Below are 21,798 nucleotides of genomic sequence, written 5' to 3' on the forward strand. Positions count from 1 at the left end.
TTAATGACAAGCAGCCACTATAGCTTCTCCAACTAACGTTATTTATTTAAATTGTTCCTGTTAATAATAATTAACATAAGTAGCATGGTAATAATACGTAGGTTATTGATCAATGAATGTATTGATACATTAATGGTGTACAAATGATACACCAGTAGAACTTCTGTACTACTTCTACTGTAGAAGTCATGTTATTTCCTCACTGTCCTTGCTGTGTCGCCTGCCGTCGCCAAAAAAAATAGGATCGAGGCGATTTTTTGCCAGGCGACAGAAATTGCTGCACGACCGTCGCTTCAAAATCTCCTGCCGTGTGGGTTGTCTCATTCATAACAATGGAGGCGATAGAATTCTGTCGGTCGCCTCGCTTAAAAAATCGGTCGCCTGGCAAAAATCGCCCGCCGTGTGCGGACCACTTAAGTTGTACCTCATCCCATTTCTGCATTGTACTGTATATTGTATTGTAACTCAGTTACACATTTTTTTCCCTACTCTGTGTTGTATATTGTATATATGTATATTGAACACTTTTGTTTACACTTGTTTACGTACTTTTGACTTTCTATATTATACTTATCTATTTTTATTTTTATCTAGCACACTCTCAGGAGCAGAAACAGAAAAAAGCATCTCATATAAAAGTATTTTGTATTTTTGTATGACAACTAATAAATAAACTTGAACTTGAACTCTATCCACATCTGTCTGTACATACCTGCACATAATCTTCTTACATATACTGTATGTAGATACTATATCTGTACATATCCCTTACCTACTTTTTTTTTTTTCTTTTTTTTTATACAGTCAACATATTCTTAAATAATAGCGCTGCCCGAGGCTGGGCATACAGTCAACATATTCTTAAATAATAGCGCTGCCCGAGGCTGGGCATGATACAGTCAACTGTCAATTATAGAGAGAGAGAGAGAGAGAGAGAGAGAGAGAGAGAGAGAGAGAGAGAGAGAGAGAGAGAGAGAGAGAGAGAGAGAGAGAGAGAGAGAGAGAGAGAGAGAGAGAGAGAGAGAGAGAGACCTACAAAGAGCCCCTTTTGTCAACTCATAATGAAACTGGCTGACATCTCACACTCTGACATCACAAACCCTAGCCAGCCTCAGAAGATTAGACCTAACCAAATTATAACCAAAGAAAAAGATAAATACATTACGTATTGGAATCAACTCACACAATCACAACACAAATTAGAAACATGTTTGGCCCTAAACAGACAGTATACTGTGGCAGACTACCTCAGCACAGTAACTGATAAGAATCTAAGAAATAATCTGACAAGGTACAGACTGAGTGACCATGGTTTGGCGATAGAGAAGGGCAGACACAGACAGACCTGGCTGCCCAGAGAGGAGAGGTTGTGCTGTCTTTGTGATGAGGGAACCGTAGAGACAGAACTACACTTCCTAACACAATGTGAAAATTACAGAAATATTAGGGAGGAATTCTTTCCAAATTTTTTAATTATTTCCCCAGAATTCCAAAGTATGACAGAAGTGCAGAAATTGCCATTCCTCCTGGGGGAACAGAAAGAATGTGCAGTTTTAGCTGCAAAATATGTCAATTCATGTCACAAGAAAAGGGACAACCAGTAGGACACATATACTGTATATACATGTACCATGTTTTACTCACCGCACCATCTCCTTTATTTCTTTTGATCTTATATTGTTATGTTGTTTGGTGTTTATGTCATAATTGTGCTTTGGCAACATTTGTGAAATTTCATGCCAATAAAGCTTTTTGAATTGAATTGAGAGAGAGAGAGAGAGAGAGAGAGAGAGAGAGAGAGAGAGAGAGAGAGAGAGAGAGAGAGAGAGAGAGAGAGAGAGAGAGAGGCGGGTGCAGCACGAGAGAGACACACACCACGGCGGGTGGGTGTAGCACGAGAGAGACAGAGAGACACACACCACGGCAGTGGGTGTAGCACGAGAGAGACAGAGAGACACACACCACGGCGGGTGGGTGTGGCACGTGAGAGACAGAGAGACACACACCACGGCGGGTGGGTGCAGCATGAGAGAGACAAAGAGACACACACCACGGCGGGTGGGTGTAGCACGAGATAGACAGAGAGACAGAGAGACAGAGAGACACAGACCACAGCGGGAACAGAATACATTGCTTGAAAAACTCACCCTAACGCAGATTCAATGGCAAAGTTGGAAGGAGACGACGTCAACGCATTTTCCTACCGTGGAGCTAACGCTAGTTAGCCTTTAGCTAAGCTACTAGCCGACATGGCTAGCCCGACTGAACCACACGTTAGCACTCGATAACGTAGCTAAAGCTAACTAGCTGTCCCTGCCTTTAGCTAAGCCGACATGGCTAGCCTGACTGAACTTTCTAACATGCAACATCTTTCATCTTCAATCCATCTGCCGAACGACCGTCCTCTTCGTCTTGGCTGGCATAACCTCCAATGCTGCACGCGCGAAATAGTCAGACGCACGCCGGCCGACTGTACCTTACCTGTAACCCCTCCCCTCATTGAAACCAATAGTATATCTGCTGCAGAGCCTCAGAGCTCCAATAGTGTATCTGCAGAGCCGCAGAGCCAGGAACAAGTCAGACACATTCTACAAACGTGTCTAATGTGAAATATATAAGCATATAAGCAAAACTAGATTTTAGGTCTGTGATGAAAAAGGGCCTCGTGGGAAGGGGGGGGCCTCGCAAAAAATAAAAATTTAAATAAAAAAAATGTATAAAAAAAATAAAAATACGTTTTTTTTTTTTTTTTTTGCCCCTCTTCCCGCGAGGCCCTGTGCGACCGCACTGCTCGCACACCCCCTGAGGTGGCCCTGACTGCTCACTCCTTGTGTTCACTAGGAATATTCTTGTTACAAAGATCCCCTCAATTGTTTATAACAATTCCACCAGACATGCTTCTGCACGAGGGTCTACAGTACACTTCCAAAAGTGAGGTCGAATGCAATGAAGCGAACTGTCATGTTCCGTGGTATGCAGGAATGGAACTCTCTTCCCAGACATGTTAAGCAGGAAAATAGTAAATGTCGGTTCAGAATCTTGGTAAAACAACATTTTCAACCAAAGAAATTGACATCTCCTGATAGATAGTGTGCACGTAAATGAAAATGTATGTGTCTGATAAAAAAATAGGGATATACGTAGATGAAAAGGTATGTGTCTGATATGGATATATTATAAGAAGATTGTATAATTGGTTGATATGAGCATAGATAATGTATGTAAAAGCTAAATAGCATATTATGCTGTATTGTATTATGAATTAATTATGAGTAGGTATTGTTGTATTGTATTATGAATTGATTAGGAGTATGTATTGTTGTATTGTATTATGAATTTGACAAGGAGTATTTATTGTTGTTTTAATTGTCTGTATGCCATGTGAATGTTGTGAGTGTATAAAGTCTGTAACTGTATTTTACGTGTTATGGACTGCTGTGGCTAATGGGGATCCAAATAAACTTAAACTTAAACTCACCGACTCTGAGTTTGAAGTCGTTGAAGGAGTGCTTGTTGATGACGTCCAGCTTGCCCACCAGGGCGAAGGCGAACTCCAACATGGTTCCTAGGTGCATGTACTGCCTGTCATGCTCCTGCCAACACACACACACACACACACACACACAACACTGAACAGACACTGGCAGAGAAACACACTCAACACTGAACAGACACTGGAAGAAACACACTTAACAGTAGGGCTGGGCGATTCTTGCTAAAATATGAATCACGATTTTTCTCTCTAAGAATTGAGATCACAATTCTCTCACACGATTCTTATTTTTTTTTAATAAAATCATGTATTGCACTATTTCTTAAACAGACAACATAACCAGGGGCGGATTTAGGATTGTAGGAGATCCGGGGCTTAGCCCAGATAGGTGCCCGCGTTAGCGGGCACGGATTTTTTTTACTTCGACACCACAACCGTTAACTTATACCACCACCTAAAAGCAGACAAAAGGCACTAGAGAACACTTAAATTCACACCCTTTAATTAATGAAGCAAACTATAATAATAATAATAATAATAATAATAATAATAATAATAATAATAATAATAATAATAATAATAATAATAATAATAATAATAATAATAATAATAATAATAATAATAATAATAATAATAATAATAATAATAATAATAATAATAATAATAATAATAATAATAATAATAATAATAATAATAATAATAATAATAATAATAATAATTGTTGTGAAGGGCCAGATTAAACTGAATATATATATGTATCGTTTGATATACTTTGTATATTATTTATATATATACACGGAATATCCCTTTACCTGCGTACAGACCAGAGTAATATTCGCTCTCCTATTGGACAGCGACCCCAGGCGCCAACGACCAAGCCCCCAACGGCAAGTTCAAAGGCAACTCCGGGCATGTCAGTACATGCCCAGAGTCTGCGTAGTAATACGAGACAAGAACTGAGGTTGGACTAGATATTCACTTACGTATAAATACGGCGCAGGTGTAAACAGCAGTAGTCTTACCAAAACCTTAATACCTTCACCACGAGTCAACGTGCAGTGAAGTGAGCAACCTTGCATCTAAATAGAGCATTGAGAACCGCGTGCGAATAGAATGTTAAAGTGTCAGAGTTTAACGCAGTAACATTGAGTTCGACTTAATCTAATGTGAAGTAATAGTCGATCATTTATTGTGTATCGTGCGGCTACAGTTCTTCCGTGACCAGCATTACCATCGGTTCGTCGTGTCTTTAGCTAGTGCACTTATCCAGGCTGTGCGGCCTAAATCCGTGCCCACACCCGAGGAGTCCTAGGCGAGAACCGTTGGATATGTACACAGGAGAATCGACACCGGCGATTGCAGAACCATTTCTGGTTGGATTATATTGCTTTGGGACCGTGACCACCGGAGAAGAGCACCGTTGATTCCACTGTCGTTTGGGATTTAACCTCGTGAGGATCACCACTCGGGCCCGCCTCGTGGAAGGGGCTGGCTGGCTGTCGTCAATGCTATCGAGCATATTGGATTACAAGTACAACTATTGCTTTTGTCTGCTGATCAAGGGAGTACAAGCACCGGCTCCTGTATCTGGAGCCTCTTTATTCCTCGTTGACTCAGACTGGGTACCCGAACATTCCTCTACCCCTCCCGGCTTTACACCCCGGAGGGAACCCAGTGTCTCCAGTTGGTACCGGTGTGGCCCATGTAATTGCTATACCACAGGTGGCGTCAGCTTAGACCCATCATAGTATTCCTACTATTCTCATTGACTTATGCTCTTGACTGACTTTACGTATGTTCTTCGCCATACAAGCGCGAGCCTAATTCTCAATCTGTAACCTAACGTTGCTTAATAATAATAAATAACCCTCCAATATAATTTATGTGTCAATGCCGTATTCTTGTGTGGGTGTTCACCATATATATTCATGTACTGTATGGCCAGTAATTAAAGTACATAACTAGTAGTGGTTTAATATATCACAATCTTTAATACAGTCAGGGTTTTGTAACCCCTCAGTTACAATAATAATAATACACTGTGTTTGTATAGCACCTTTCATACAAGAATTGCAGCTCAAAGTGCTTCACAGCAGTACAAAAAGAGCACAACATTGGCAGATCAAGAGCAATGCATAAAGTGCAGACATAAAGCATAAAATAGATAGCAGTAAAATAGACAAAGTCAAGGTAAGACATTAAATCACATCGTTTTTCATATTAGGATCTAAGATCTATGGTTAACTCGCCGAACGTTGAGCGGCAGGACCCCCGCAAACCAGAGTATAGTCGGGTTTTCATCGTTGTTTCTTTTATTCGATATTTCCATTCATAAAGACATGCCGGCAGCCTGTGTTATCACATATCTCAAAAGCTATGTTTCTAAGGTGGAAGAATTATGTTTTTGTCAACTTGTTGATTGTGATTTAAAGCTTAGGTCTGAGTCTACCATAACACCAAGACTTAACTCACTCAAATACAGTTAGCAGCTGGATAGACTACAGATGGAAATTAGCTTCTGCTAAATCTGGTGCAAACATATTTTCATGTAACAATGATTAATTGTCCAAAAAAAAATTAAAAATAAAGAAATTATATATATTTTCTTTTTCTTAAAGCCCAAGTAGCCACCCCCTAGCCCCTGAACATAACATATATCAAAGTGCTTGATTTAAACTTAAACATAACATATATGAAAGTGCTTGACTTAAACTTAAAAGTCTCTTGTAACATACAAAATAACTCAAGTCAGAATCGTCAGAATTTAAATAAGTAAAGTAAAAAGTTTCTAATAAAAGAAAATCGTCATCATTTAGAAATGAGATTGTGTAGGTCTATGAATCGAGATTGTGTTTTTTTTCTTATCGATTAATCGCCCAGCCCTATACTCAACACACACACGACGACACTGAACAGACACACCAAACAAACACACTCAACACACACACAACACTGAACAGACACTGGAAGAAACACACACAACACTGAACAGACACTGGCAGAGAAACACACTCAACACACACACACACACACAACACTGAACAGACACTGGCAGACAAACACACTCATGTCTACAGAGGCTGCTGGTTGAATGCCAGTTTTCTTAATTAGCCGAACCCAAACTTAGCTTGACCGACGTTTGTGATGTTTAATGTTAAATGTTTCATTTAAAAGTTAATTTAATTTAAAAGACATCCGATGTGATCACAGCGAGTGTGTGTGTGTGTGTGTGTGTGTGTGTGTGTGTGTGTGTGTGTGTGTGTGTGTGTGTGTGTGTGTGTGTGTGTGTGTGTGTGTGTGTGTGTGTGTGTGTGTGTGTGTGTGTGTGTGTGTGTGTGTGTGTGTGTGTGTGTGTGTGTGTAATGTGAGTGTACCTGTGTGTATTCAGGTCCAGGGGATGCGTTCAGCCCAGTAGCAGCCATGTAGGTGCTGCCGATGGTCTTGATCTTCTCCACCCCACTGAACTTGGGCTTAGAGAGCAACTGAAAACAAACACACACATACCCGCACACGTACACAAGCACAGATAGGCACATACACACAGAAGCATGCACGCACACATACACACAGAAGCACGCACGCACACATACACACAGAAGCATGCACGCACACATACACACAGAGGGAGGCACGCACACATACACACAGAAGCATGCACGCACACATACACACAGAGGGAGGCACGCACACATACACACAGAAGCACGCACGCACACAGACACACAGAAGCACGCACGCACACATACACACAACGCACACATACACACACATTTACATTTTACATTTAGTCATTTAGCTGACGCTTTTATCCAAAGCAACTTACAAGTTCTGTACGACAAGACAGCAAGAAGGGTACAACTCTATCAGCTGAGTAACAATGTTCATCAAAGTGTTGCGTGTTACAGTGTAGGTTAGTTTATTAGGACAAGTGCATGACAGTAAGGTTAGTCAGGGTTAGATTTTTTTTTATTTTTTTTTATTATTATTATCATTTCAGATAATGGTTGAAGAAGTGAGTCTTTAGTCGACGGCGAAAGATTGGACGTGATTCGGCTGTCCTAACTGGGGTGGGTAGTTCATTCCACCATTGTGGGGCAAGGACTGAGAATAGGCAGCTTCTCTTTGATGACCCTCCCGGAGCTTGGATAGGAGTGGGTCTGAGGCAGCCAGAAGATGCAGAGCGTAGGGGTCTTGAGGGTGTGTAGTTAGAGACCATTGACCGGAGGTAGGCGGGAGCGGTTCCCTTTGCCGCACGGTATGCTAGGTCGAGGGCCTTGAAGCGGATACATGCAGCAATGGGGAGACAGTGCAGGTCCCTAAGAAGTGGGGTGACATGGGCCGACTTCGGTAGGTTTGAGATCAGGCGGGCCGCTGTGTTTTGAATGAGTTGAAGAGGCTTGGTGGCAGTGGCCGGGAGGCCAGCTAGCAGTGCGTTGCAGTAGTCAAGGCGGGAGATGACTGTTGATTGGACACACACACACACACAAAAATTTTTGTTTCTTCTACGTGGGCTAATAAATTAAAAAGCAACCATGATGTGCAATACTGTTAAAATTGTCATCTACTCCCTACAACACCAGAGCTGCTCACCATATCTTGCTAGATGTTCCCTGTGTTAACACTTCCTGCCCCGTCAATTCTCCTTCCAATTTGCATACTTTGAAAATGGACAAATTGATCCCTCTCACTACTTTTAAGTTGTTTACACACACCTGCAACTGTCACACAGCCTTTTACCTGTGATCTGTCTGTTCTGCTTCATGTATTACATACCTTGTCATTTTATTTGGTTGTTTGTTTGATAATTTTTTATTTTTTTGTTGTTATTATTTGCCCTTACCTCTGATGTATGTACGCCCGTCTCTTTTCTATTTTATTTTATTGAAGTCTTTTGTCCCCTTTCTCTGTTACTCTTCGAGGGGACCTTTTGTCCTCTCACCAGGCCGTCATTGTAAATAAGAATTTGTTCTTAATTGACCTATCTGGTTAAATAAAGGTTAAATCAATAGATGCAAATAAAAGCACAGACCAGCAGAAGTATTGATGTATTGATCTTCCTCAGCTTGTTCAACACGTGAATCTGACTCAGAGTCAGTTGCTGTAGGTAAGAGATGCACGCGGCCCACGTTAAAATGGAAACCGTCAGATCACCGATTACGTTAGTAGCGCCAGTAACACTGTATCATCCATTATATTAGCGTTCAGTTTAGGGATGTGCATGACTGACCAAAATCATTTTCGAATAGTCTACTGTTCTTAAGACCGAATATTCGAAAATTCTGTTTCAGTTAAATTCAGTTATTCTTTTTAATAGAATGGATCATTAAAATCAAAGGGTATTAGGCGGTCGGGTGGCGTAGCGGAGATTGCGCTCGTCACCAATGCAAGAGGCTGCGGTCTCGACTCCAGCTTCCCAGCCCTACAAGTGGCCAAGAAAGGAATATTCAAATAGAGTTATAGGACAGACTTGTTTGGATTTTGGCCACTACAATGTCATTAACTGAATAATATCCCTCTCTCCTCATTCACCTCTCTCCTCATTCACCTCCCCCTCATCCCTCTCCCCTTATCCATCACCCCTCTCTCCTCCCTTCTTACTCCAGATGAGGAGTGCCGGCCTGTGGGCACCAGGCTCCCCCAATGGAAGGTGGACATTACTAGAAAGCTAAACAGAATGCTTAAATAAGAATGTTTGAGGTTCCAGAAGGTCTACTATGACATCATCACCAACGTTCCAGAATGATCGGGCAGAACTAAGGTTCTAGAATGTACTGCCATGACATCATCACACACGTACACAATGTTCGGGCGGCACTAATTTTCTAGAATGTTCCTAACAATAGGTCTGTGGGTGAATTATGTACCATTACAACTACAGTACTGTATTAAGTTTCAAAAGTAAAAGTACAGTACATATTCTATAGGGTGTTCTTGTATTTCAGTGCATTCAACCCTCGATTGACCTGAAGGTTGTTAAAGTGGTCCAGTTATGCTGCTCTGTGTCCCTCAGATTGCTGGTTTACAATGTTAAAGTACTTAATCTTCATCAACAGTTGCTGATATTGCAAAGGTCAACAGACCAGGCTATTAATCCATAATGGAGGTACTAGAAGAATATAATGTTAAATTACCATAGATGTATCACAACAACACATGATATTGTTCGCTATTCCAGTTTATATCATACATCCATTTGTGTAACTCCATGTATATTTATTGTATATATTAAAAATAGTGGCTATTTATGTACACTTTAGTTGTGGGTTTTCTTTTCTAATCAGAGTGATCTATCTTGAGAATGTGTTGTATATGCATTTATTTATATTTATATTAAATATAACTTATACTTAGTGTTATAAGAAAAGCTATGTCCTGACCTGTATACCCATTTACTGTGATTTACAGGTATTTTGGTAAATGGTAAATGGCTGTATTTATATAGTGCTTTTATCCAAATCGCTTTACAATTTGTTTCTCACATCTTACCCATTCACTCACACATTCACACACCGACGGTGGAGGCAACCATGCAAGGTGCCAACCTGCTCATCAGTGTCTTGCTCAAGGACACTTCGACACGCTGCCCGGGAGGAGCGAGAATCAAACCGGGAACCTCCGGATTACCAGACGACTGCTCTACTCCCAAGCCACTGTCGCCCCCTATATTAGGTCTATTTTATTATTAGGTATTTTTACTTTGGTCTCTATCACTATACATTTATAGTTAGTGTAATCAATCATTTGACCTGATGTACACTAGAATGTGCAGCATACCATTCTCTGACGTCTCACCCCTTTATGGAGGAGGATTGTTGGCAAGTGACAGCTCTCACTTTTTTCCTCATTCTAGTGACTAGTGACACAACTGTCGGGTCTAGCTCGTATACTGCGTTGGACCACTAAACTAAATGTATCAGCAATAGTAATCATGGATTATCGTCATAGTTCTTGTAATCTTCAATCAAGTCAACTGTAAGTAATGCTTGAGACTTTATCTATAGCTAATGCTTGCATCACCATGGAGGTCTAAGGTAAATGTGTATCTCATGAACGTACTTTTCCACTGCATATTGTAACCCTCTCTGTCTGCTTCTAGATGAAATATTTGTGTTATCTTTAAAAAACAGGTCTATTACCTGCTGTGGTAAATCTCCAGCGGCCTAGCCCCTTTCGTGACTGTGAAGCAAGGCTTGCATCACAGTCAGGAAAGGGGCTGCCTGCGGCCATCGTCAACGAGAGTCATTTACGGTCAGCTCTGTGTCCGAGTTTTCAAAGGGGGCGTGGCTTAGCGATAGGTCTATTGGCATAACGACTAAATTGGGATGGGGAGAAAAATAGAAAAATCAGGCGGAGAAAAAAGAGGATACAAAAAAAACCAAAGGGTATTGCACATAAATAGGCACTTCAGATAATCCTTCAGAACGGCTCAGCTGGCGGACAGGTGGCGTAGCGGAGATTGCGCTCATCACCAATGCAAGAGGCTGCGGTCTCGACTCCCGGAGTCAGCATTGCTTGGGGCTTGGACCGGTCGTCATACTAACTCGTTTGGCTGGGTTAGGGGGAGGGCAAGTCGTGGGTGGGGATCTGGCGTTGTGGACAGCGACACCTACAGGTCAGGTCTGGGCGCTTGCTCAGCGGAGGCAGGACTTGATGAAGGCAGCGTGACCTCCCACGCGTTACACTTTACCAATGAGAGTCCTCGCTGCCAGGTGAAAAAAGAGTCACTGGCTGTCTCCACATGTGTCGGAGGAAGCGTGTGGATGACTTCAGGGTTCCCTTGTACCGACCAGTGGGAGAACATGTGCACAACAACCAGGTAGGGGAGGAATTGGCACAATGACTAAATTGGGACGGGGAGAAAACAGAAAAATCGGAGAAAGAGAGGATAAAAAAAAATTAAAATAAAACGGCTCAGCTGACCAACAATAAATCAAAATGACACGGTTCACCATCGCAGCCTATAGTAACAGCATTGCATTGGCACATCAACCGGTTTTAATAAACAAACAGAAACAGTAGCAAGTGCATCTTTTAGATCAATTAGGCTATGCAAATTAGGCTGCCTCTAAATATAAAAATGTATTAAATAAGAATGGTTTGCTTCACTTACATTTTTTTTTTATAAATAAAATAAAAATAAATTCCACTCAGACATGAAAATGGAATGTGGAGACACTGTATCCATTATATTAGCATTCAGTTACACCAACATCACTTCACTACTTTTAATGACTTCCTCCGTCTCTGTTGCACTGTCTCCAAAATCCCACACGATGTGAAGCTAATCGGATCATTTACTCCAATTAGATTCCATGTGAAATCGCCTGCAGTCTCCCACAGTGTTATTATTAGCATCTCTAAGCTGCCGTCAGCCATAATTTCCCTGTGTGTAAAATGATTGTGTAAAAAAAAACGTGCCTCTTAATCATACAATCAAAATGCCTTTTCACACATTTCTGAGTAATCAAATAAGAAATATCCTTTTTCAAAAGGTTCCATCTGATTAACCTCTAATTGACACACATGTTTAACACGTAATGGATTATAGTTACGGATTTCTGTAGTGATTATTACTCTATAAACCCTGTTAAGTGTAATTAGGTTATTCTCCCTGCTGAGGTTCAACCGGTTTAGAGAATAATAAGTGTAACACTTCCCCCGGTCCTGTGGGACCAGCCGGCAACCCTCCGCCCGGTTCGGTTGGTCCAGGACTCAGACACTCACAACCCCCCTTCAATACACTTCACACTACAACATTGGCAACCGGTGGGCTGAGCCAGATGTGGCAGATTTGGCATCAGCTCACGCACCTAATTAACACTTTGATCGCCATGGGTTAAATTCATAATTTACCATCCCTCGCCAGCTCGATTTGTCTATGGAGAAGTTCCCCTTCTTTGCAGGGCTATAACTTTTTAAATTCTATTGCTAAATTGCCATTATTATGGCCCATTCAATGTCCTATATGTATTGTTCAGGGTGTAGCAACGTTAAAAATCATGTTGTTTTTTCGAGTTATTTGCACCGATCGATGTTCACTGTGTCAATACGGAGTCTCTCTAACGATAGCGAGTGCCCGGACCACATATGGATGAGCACTACCGGTTCAAAGGTTAATTTACGGCTGGCCATCTGCCGATCGGCCACCAGATGGCGCTCTTGAACCGCTAGAGAGTTGAGTGGAGCTTTGCACTGTGTCTCAGGGCTCCGGAAAGGAAATATGATTTCGATGACAGATTTTTGAAATATTGACATCAAAGACGAGTTACGGCGTCTTCGGCAGAATGAGCATGGCTAGGAATGACGTGTCAACTCGTCCACGGCGATCATAGTGTTAACATCGTCATCTGCCATTTATGTTTGTTATGTTCGTTGTCTATGTTGTCGTTGTTGTTTCCATTTTGTTAAATTTGTGTTTCCCTGTCTGTGTTTTGTAAATGTGTTTTAGTCTGTTGGTCTCAGTTTGTTCTATTGTTATTGTTTTCCCCTGTGTGCTCTGTGTTCTGTGCTCTGTGTTCTGTGCTCGTCTACCACACCTGTGTCCTGTTTGTAATTACCTTTTGTCTCTAATTAGTGTTTGTATATTAAGTGTCTGGACCAGCAGAGACTGGCTGGTTCATTGTCTAAATGTTACCTGTGTATGTCAGTCATGTATCCTGTCTTGTGAGTAAAACATTGTTATCGTCACCACGCCGTCTCTTATCTGCTAATTTCAAGCTTCTCTCGTATTCACTCTTCTATCTGGGTTCCAATCACCATGCAGAGTAAGCGCACTCGTAACAAATAAGATAAGATAAGATATTCCTTTATTGATCTCCTTGGGGAAATTCGGGCGTCATAGCAACATGGGGATGGGGGGGGGGGGGGGGGGGGGTATAAGTATGGGCAGGGTAATAGATGAAAGGCATAAATATAGGCAATCAAAAATATTCTGAATGTAAGAATATGAGAAAAAATAAACAGTTTAAATAATATAATTAACTCTGAATATAAAAAGAAGAGAAAAATAAACAGTGTAAACAAAGGTGCAGATGAGGGTCTGTATGCCCTGCATTGCCCTATCGGTTATATTATACGTTACAATAAATATAGGCAATAAAGTATTAGAATCTGAAAATATACTATGAGTAAGAGTAAAAGTAAACAGTATACACAAGGTGCAGTATACACAAGGTACAGTATACACAAGGTGAAGTATACACAAGGTACAGTATACACAAGGTGAAGTATACACAAGGTGCAGTATACACAAGGTACATTATACACAAGGTGCAGTATACACAGGGTGCAGTATACACAAGGTGCAGTGTATACAAAGTGCAGTATACACAAGGTGCAGTATACACAAGGTACAGTATACACAAGGTACAGTATACACAGGGTGCAGTATACACAAGGTACAGTGTACACAAGGTGCAGTCTACACAAGGTACAGTATACACAAGGTACAGTATACACAAGGTGCAGTATACACAAGGTACAGTATACACAATGTGTAGTATACACAAGGTGCAGTATACACAAGGTACATTATACACAAGGTGCAGTATACACAAGGTACAGTATACACAAGGTGCAGTATACACAAGGTGCAGTATATACAAGGTGCAGTATACACAAGGTACATTATACACAAGGTGCAGTATACACAAGGTGCAGTATACACAGGGTGCAGTATACACAAGGTGCAGTATACACAAAGTGCAGTATACACAAGGTGTAGTATACACAAGGTACATTATACACAAGGTGCAGTATACACAAGGTGCAGTATACACAAGGTGCAGTATACACAGGGTGCAGTATACACAAGGTGCAGTATACACAAGGTACATTATACACAAGGTGCAGTGTACACAAGGTGCAGTATACACAAGGTACAGTATACACAAGGTACAGTATACACAAGGTGCAGTATACACAAGGTACAGTATACACAAGGTGCAGTATACACAAGGTACATTATACACAAGGGGCAGCATACACAAGGTGCAGTATACACAAGGTGCAGTATACACAAAGTGCAGTATACACAAGGTGCAGTATACACAAGGTACATTATACACAAGGTGCACTATACACAAGGTGAAGTATACACTGTGTAGTACACACAAGGTGCAGTATACACAAAGTGCAGTATACACAAGGTGCAGTATACACAAGGTGCAGTATACACTGTGTAGTACACACAAGGTGCAGTATACACAAAGTGCAGTATACACAAGGTGCAGTATACACAGGGTGCAGTATACACAAGGGGCAGTATACACAAGGTGCAGTATACACAAGGTACAGTATACACTGTGTAGTACACACAAGGTGCAGTATACACAAAGTGCAGTATACACAAGGTGCAGTATACACAAGGTGCAGTATACACAGGGTGCAGTATACACAAGGTGCAGTATACACAAGGTGCACATACACAAGGTGCAGTATACACAAGGTGCACTATACACAAGGTGCAGTATACACAAGGTACATTATACACAAGGTGCAGTATACACAGGGTGCAGTATACACAAGGTGCAGTGTATACAAAGTGCAGTATACACAAGGTGCAGTATACACAAGGTGCAGTATACACAAGGTGTAGTATACACAAGGTGCAGTATACACAAAGTGCAGTATACACAAAGTGCAGTATACACAAGGTGTAGTATACACAAAGTGCAGTATACACAAGGTGAAGTATACACAAGGTGCAGTATACACAAGGTGTACTATACACAAGGTGCAGTATACACAAGGTGCAGTACACAAGGTGCAGTATACACAAAGTGCAGTATACACAAAGTGCAGTATACACAAGGTGCAGTATACACAAGGTGCAGTATACACAAGGTGCAGTATACACAAGGTGAAGTATACACAAGGTGCAGTATACACAAGGTGCAGTATACACAAGGTGCAGTATACACAAGGTGAAGTATACACAAGGTGCAGTATACACAAGGTGCAGTATACACAAGGTGCAGTATACACAAGGTGCAGTATACACAAGGTGCAGTATACACAAAGTGCAGTATACACAAGGTGCAGTATACACAAGGTACCCTAACTGGCACGATATACGTCATACGTTGTAGTCCGTGCAGGTGTCGGTGGTTAAGAGACAAACACACAGACTATAATGTAACTCATCAGAATCAGGGACTCTGTTTCCACGTCTCTAATCGCATGTAATCTGTTCCTCGCAACCTATTGTCCTTACTACTCTCAAAATCAAGTGCATCTCAGTTTGTGGGGTATCCATTTGGAATGGCCTTGATGTAGCAATAAAAACAAGTACTATTGAAATGTTTAAATGCAGATATAAACAGGAATTATTGGTGTAAGTTAGAGGAGCTAGAACTAGTATTTTTGTAATTATTTATTTATCTTTTGCTGTAGTGGATAGGTATATTATTTTTGATATTGATAGATAACTTATTATTACATATTAATATGATATTGTAAGGAAGGGGCAGGACCAGATAAGCTTTGCTTCTTTCTGTCCCTTCTCGAACAAAACCATTTGTCTCTTGAGCTATGTTGACAATTGCTATATATTATATATTTAAAATGTATATTATATTATATTTTATATTTAATATATAGATATATAGATAATATATATAGATTTTATTTGTATTTTATTTAGTTTTTTATTAAATCTTTGGTTGTTATTTCTTGTTATTTCAAGTTTGTGTGTTTATGGTTGTTCGAGATAAATAAAGATCAAATCAAATTTAAAAAAAATGGTACACAGCCTGCTCATGTTCAGCGTACCTCGTCGAAGTCAGCGATGATCTCGTTGAGAAGCCTGAGGCACTCCAAGCCCTCCTTGTTGACGTCAGACTCCGTGTAGAACTCTTTAAAGTCCGGGATGGAGGCGAACATGACGCACACCAGGTCGTAGGACTGGTGGTACAGATCCTGCAAGACAAAACACAGGACGCTTTTTATTCTGGAGGGTCGCAGAGAGAGAGCGAGAGAGCAGAGAGGAAGTGAGACACACTGAGAGAGAGCAGAGGAGAGAGAGAGCAGAGAGACACTGAGAGAGAGCAGAGGAGAGAGGAGAGAGAGAGCAGAGAGACACTGAGAGAGAGCAGAGGAGAGAGACACTGAGAGAGAGCAGAGAGACACCGAGAGAGAGCAGAGGAGAGAGACACTGAGAGAGAGCAGAGAGACACCGAGAGAGAGCAGAGAGACACTGAGAGAGAGCAGAGGAGATAGACACTGAGAGAGAGCAGAGAGACACCGAGAGAGAGCAGAGGAGAGAGACACTGAGAGAGAGCAGAGAGACACCGAGAGAGAGCAGAGAGACACTGAGAGAGAGCAGAGGAGAGAGACACTGAGAGAGAGCAGAGAGACACCGAGAGAGAGCAGAGGAGAGAGACACTGAGAGAGAGCAGAGGAGAGAGACACTGAGAGAGAGAGAGCAGAGGAGAGAGACACTGAGAGAGAGCAGAGAGACAGAGAGAAAGAGAGCAGAGGAGAGGAGAGGAGAGGAGTGAGTGAGTGAGTGAGTGAGTGAGTGAGTGAGTGAGTGAGTGAGTGAGTGAGTGAGTGAGTAAGTGAGTGAGTGAGTGAGTGAGTGAGTGAGTGAGTGAGTGAGTGAGTGAGTGAGTGAGTGAGTAAGTAAGTGAGTGAGTGAGTGAGTGAGTGAGTGAGTGAGTGAGTGAGTGAGCAGAGGAGAGAGAGAAGGAGATAGAGAGAGAGATAGAGAGAGCAGATGAGAGAGAGCAGAGAGAGAGGGGGGAGAGAGAGGGAGGACACATAAAGAGGGAGAGAGAGCAGATGAGAGAGAGCAGATGAGAGAGAGAGCAGAGGAGAGAGATAGAGAGAGATGAGAGAGAGCAGATGAGAGAGAGAGCAGTGGAGAGAGAGATATAGAGAGAGAGCAGATGAGAGAGAGCAGAGGAGAGAGACAGATCAGATAGAGAGAGAGATGAAACATAAAGAGGGAGAGAGAGCAGAGGAGAGAGAGCTTCGTCGGAAATATTGTACATCGCAGACAACGCCCAACTGAGTAAGGGATTTAAGAGGCAAACACTCTTCATACTTGTTCATTCTTTTTGTACTTTACTGCTCAATTGCACAGCCCTGTTAAATATTCCATCCCACTGTATTGTTATTTTTATTCTAATTTATGTATATACTTCATCACATTGTGCACAACTGTACAGCCCTGGCCTATTTTTTCTTTTTTTTTGATAATTGTACTATTCTACTGTACTTCTATTCAAATTTAGTTTATATTCGATTTGATCTTATTCTACCTTTTGTTTTATTCCTTTAATTGTCTGTCCGTCAATGTAGCACCAAACGACCAAATCAAATTCCTTGTATGTGTAAAACTACTGGGCAATAAAGACCTTTCTGATTGTGAAAAGACGATGTCCTTGGAGCCTCATAGGAAGCGTGACACGATGAAACATGATGTACGCTGCAGAAAACTGCTAACTGAGAAATATTTCTATCTCGTATTAAAAAATATAATGGATAATTAACTTGTCTTCACACATAATTTTACCGACTTGAAATACGTGTCTTTGTTCAGGACAATGTCACTAGTTTGAAGACAGATATTTTAACCCTTTCTACCACACTATAGAGTATAGACGGTTAACCTTTCACTGCCACACTACAGACGATTAACCATTTCACGACCACACTATAGACGGTTAACCCCTTCACCCTTTTTACGCACCTTGTTAAAAAATGTGCTGTTTTCAAGGAATTCCAGGCCTTGACTTAAAAAAATAATAATAAAAAAAAAAAACACAGACCTCTCGGGAAGAACACAGATAGCAGAGGAGAGAGAGAGAGAGAGAGAGAGAGAGAGAGAGAGAGAGAGAGAGAGAGAGAGAGAGAGAGAGAGAGAGAGAGAGAGAGATAGAGATAGAGAGAGAGAGAGAGAGAGAGAGAGAGAGAGAGAGAGAGAGAGAGAGAGAGAGAGAGGAGAGACAGAGCAGAGAAGAGAGAGAGGACACATAAATAGGGAGAGAGAGCAGAGGAGAGAGAGAGCAGAGGAAAGATAGACAGACAACAGAAAGAACACAGATACAGAACAGATGGAGGGAACAGAGTGAGAAGACCTGTGAGAAAAGACAGTCCATTACTGGGCAGGATGGGCAGATTGCTACACTGTTATTATATTTCTCCTCCTGCCTGTGCCCCTCCGTGCTGCTATGGCTCCTGAGGGGATTCAGTAACACTTGACTCAATGTGGGGTCAGAGGTCAGAGGCCAGGGGCAGCACCCAGGGCTCCTTGAGGGGGTTGAGAATCACAGCTAAATGCAGAGGTACCCTGTTCAGAGCAAGTTGCTGCCAGTCACAAGAACAGGGTTCCATAGGTTCCAAAATGCCATTCCTCTGATGAGGTTTCACTCTCCATCCCCCGTTATCCCCCCCCCCCACACCTACAGATGCGGAACTCTTTTTTCTTTTTTCTTTTTTTTTATAATTTTTTAAACAAACACATAAACAAACATGACAACACAAGATAAGATATACAAGCATTAATTAACAGTGCACATCCATCAGATGCGGAACTCTGAGGTTCTCGTGACCAGGTTCCATCAAGACCAGGACCCGCGGCAAAATGTGTTTCAATTTGCGGCCCTTGACACGAAAAAAGGTCAAGACGAGAAACACTTTCTGAAAAAGATTGCAGTAATTTTCTCTGACTCTCCTGTCCGACCGATGGCCGCATTTAACCAAGACACTTTCTCCCGGTAGTTTAGAAAAGCCACTATTTTCCTTTTAACGTCTCAAACTCTCGGGAGCACTCAAGGCAAATGGCAGGCTTAGTGCGCCGTGACTCCCACGAGAGTCACACGGAAGGTCAGTCAATTACCCGCCGCTGGGATTCGAACACTGTTCACAGCCTCCAGTGCTTCCATTACACTACAGAAGGTTCTATTTCATTATGGCTGCCGCTCAGCATCATTCTGCACGCACTTCACTTCGTGCACGAGCACTGAATAAAAAATTCCACAATGTACCTTTACATCCCAACATTCGTCTGGCCACACCCCTATCCGCTTACCTTCATAAGCAGGTATGTGGTCACCTACTCGCCTCCTTCTTCACTTTCACCACAAGGAAGTGCCTTCGGTAGATCCCACACTTGACGAGGTTGTTAGCTGAAGAAAGTTGAGACGTGTTTACATTTTTTCTTGTTTTTTTCTTCTCTCATATATTTGAAAGAAAAAAGCTAAGTCATAATGTCTACTTCGGAGGGTCGCGCTCGCAACGCCACTCTTCACCAGCGGTTCTCCATTGCCGCCTCTGTCGTGCGTCTTGGAGCGGGGTTGAGGCCTCTCTCGTGGTCGGCAGCCACGCCCGGTAGGCGTCCGATGGGTAGTTTGCCTCTCCAAGGAGCTGGTGCACCAGTGCCGTCTCCTGTGCGATGGCCTGGTTCCGGCTCTGGTTCCTCTGCTTCCGGGGAGTCGTCCGCTGTTGGGCGGCCGACTCCTTTGGTTGCGGGGGATTTGAGACGCAAACTTTTTGCGTCGGCTCGCTCCTGTCGCAAGATGGTGGCTTGCAGACGCGAACGGCCTGGTTTTGGTGAGTTGCTGGAGCCAGATGAGGATGTGTCGGTCTCTACATGCCCGATGGAGACAGAGGACTACATGATAGAGGCGGACGGGTTCTTGTTTGAAGGCCCGGTGGAGACGTGTCCCCTGCCTGTCCAGGTAACACTGGAGGGGGGAGATGTCTCCTTGGGGTTCCCCGCCCGCAGATGTTGGGTTAGAACCTCCGAGTCGGCGGCGGGATGCCCTGCTATCAGCCACATCAGAATGTGGCTCCTTGACCAGTAGTCTGCTGAGGGACGCGAGGGACGCGGGCTCGGAGGAGGAAAGTATGCAGGGGGAACTGCATGCTTTGTTTCCCGAGCTCATGGCGGCGGCGGCAGTCGCAAACGGTGTGCCGCTGCCGCAGCCACTGCCTGTTCCTGTCCCTGATGATCTCATAGGTCATCTATGGCAACGTCGCCCGCGGAGAGGGGTGGACGTTGTCTACCCATTTTTCCCCTCAATGGCGGCCTATGTCCGTCAGGGCCAGGTGGTCTCCCACATCATAGGCCTTACTCCTGCCTACGTGCAAGTCATGCGGGTGGCGGGTTTGGTCAACGGCATGAAGGAGGGCGTGCCACGGCTTGATAGGCCGATGGCGGCGCTCCTTTGTCCGGAGGTCGTGTGGGAGCTGTTACGGAAGCCGTGCTCCAGCCTCATTTCCCCCCGCCCGATGTCGCCGGTGGAGTCAGACGGCTGCCGCGTCGTCGAGGTTCCTCCGCCGTGGCCGCCGCTGCCACCACCGCCACTGCTGGACCTTCAGCGAAGAAGGCCAGGAGGAGAGAGGGCGCCTCCGCTACTGCAGCCGGCCCATCTACGCCCGGAGGTGACGGTGGGGATCATCGAGACCAGCCGCCGATCATTTACCGTCCCTCCGGGGCTCCCCGGGGTGGCAAATCCCGAGCGGCTCGTGGCAGGCGTCGCTAAGACCCAGTGACTTTTTCCCTCTGTGGTCCCCCCCCTGTTCTCTTCCCGGCCCGCTATGATTTTGTTCGAAAATAAAGAGTCCCCTCTAAAGGGGGACTGTATTTTTTGTTAACAAACTGTGTGTTTATTCACCAAACATATGATGGGGTTGCAACGTGTGAATCTTTCGCTAGTATGGGTTGATAGGAGGGCTACATTCATGTTAGAGCTTAAGCAAGGCCTGCAGCCTACACTCGGTTGAAAAAGGGTTTTTTCAGCCTCGACCTGAATCTCCACATAAAGGTAGAGGTTAGTTGTGTGCTCTGTTGCTTACACAGTGATATTGAGCTACAACACTATTGTGTTGGGTTTGCAGTAATGCTCGTATGAAAACGTACCACGGCTCAGCCGTTCTCTCTCTCTATCAATGTTTTTCTGTGTTACAACATGGATGCGGGTGTAGGATTCACACACACACACAACTTGGTCTTGCTATAAACCCTGTTCACAGATGTGTCTGTGGTTAGCGTGCATTGTATTAGCTTGCGCTATTCATTAGCATTGCTACTAAAGGTATCATATGGCTATTGTTGTTGTTGTATGCAAGGGTTGGGCTTGTGAGGGGGTGCCGGATAAACCCCTCCTTCCCTCTTCTGATTGGTCAGGGGGTTTATTGGCCTCTCTTTTTCGTTCAGTCAGGGCCAAGCTGTTAGGCGGCTTGGCAGGGAGGGGGGGGGGGAAGGGTTTCCCAGACTCTGCACCCATCACAGGCGTTTGAGTCTTGGGTTTCCCCCGTCATAGCACACGTCACTAGGCACGTTGCTATTGGACGAT

General features: G+C 43.2%; 1 protein-coding gene across 1 annotated transcript in view; it reads right to left on the minus strand.

The window, feature by feature from the left end:
* adcy2a (adenylate cyclase 2a) overlaps positions 1–21,798 on the minus strand; it is a gene marked incomplete at both ends in the record, with an annotated part of 165,780 nt that overhangs the window by 13,756 nt on the left and 130,226 nt on the right. Inside the window, 3 exon segments of the mRNA XM_084308324.1 lie at positions 3,479–3,593; positions 6,868–6,975; positions 16,265–16,411. Coding sequence (XP_084164450.1) covers positions 3,479–3,593; positions 6,868–6,975; positions 16,265–16,411 — 370 coding nt within the window.

The sequence above is a fragment of the Notolepis coatsorum genome (genome assembly GCF_963971535.1).
Source record: "Notolepis coatsorum genome assembly, chromosome: 2".
Taxonomy (NCBI): Eukaryota; Metazoa; Chordata; class Actinopteri; order Aulopiformes; family Paralepididae; genus Notolepis; species Notolepis coatsorum.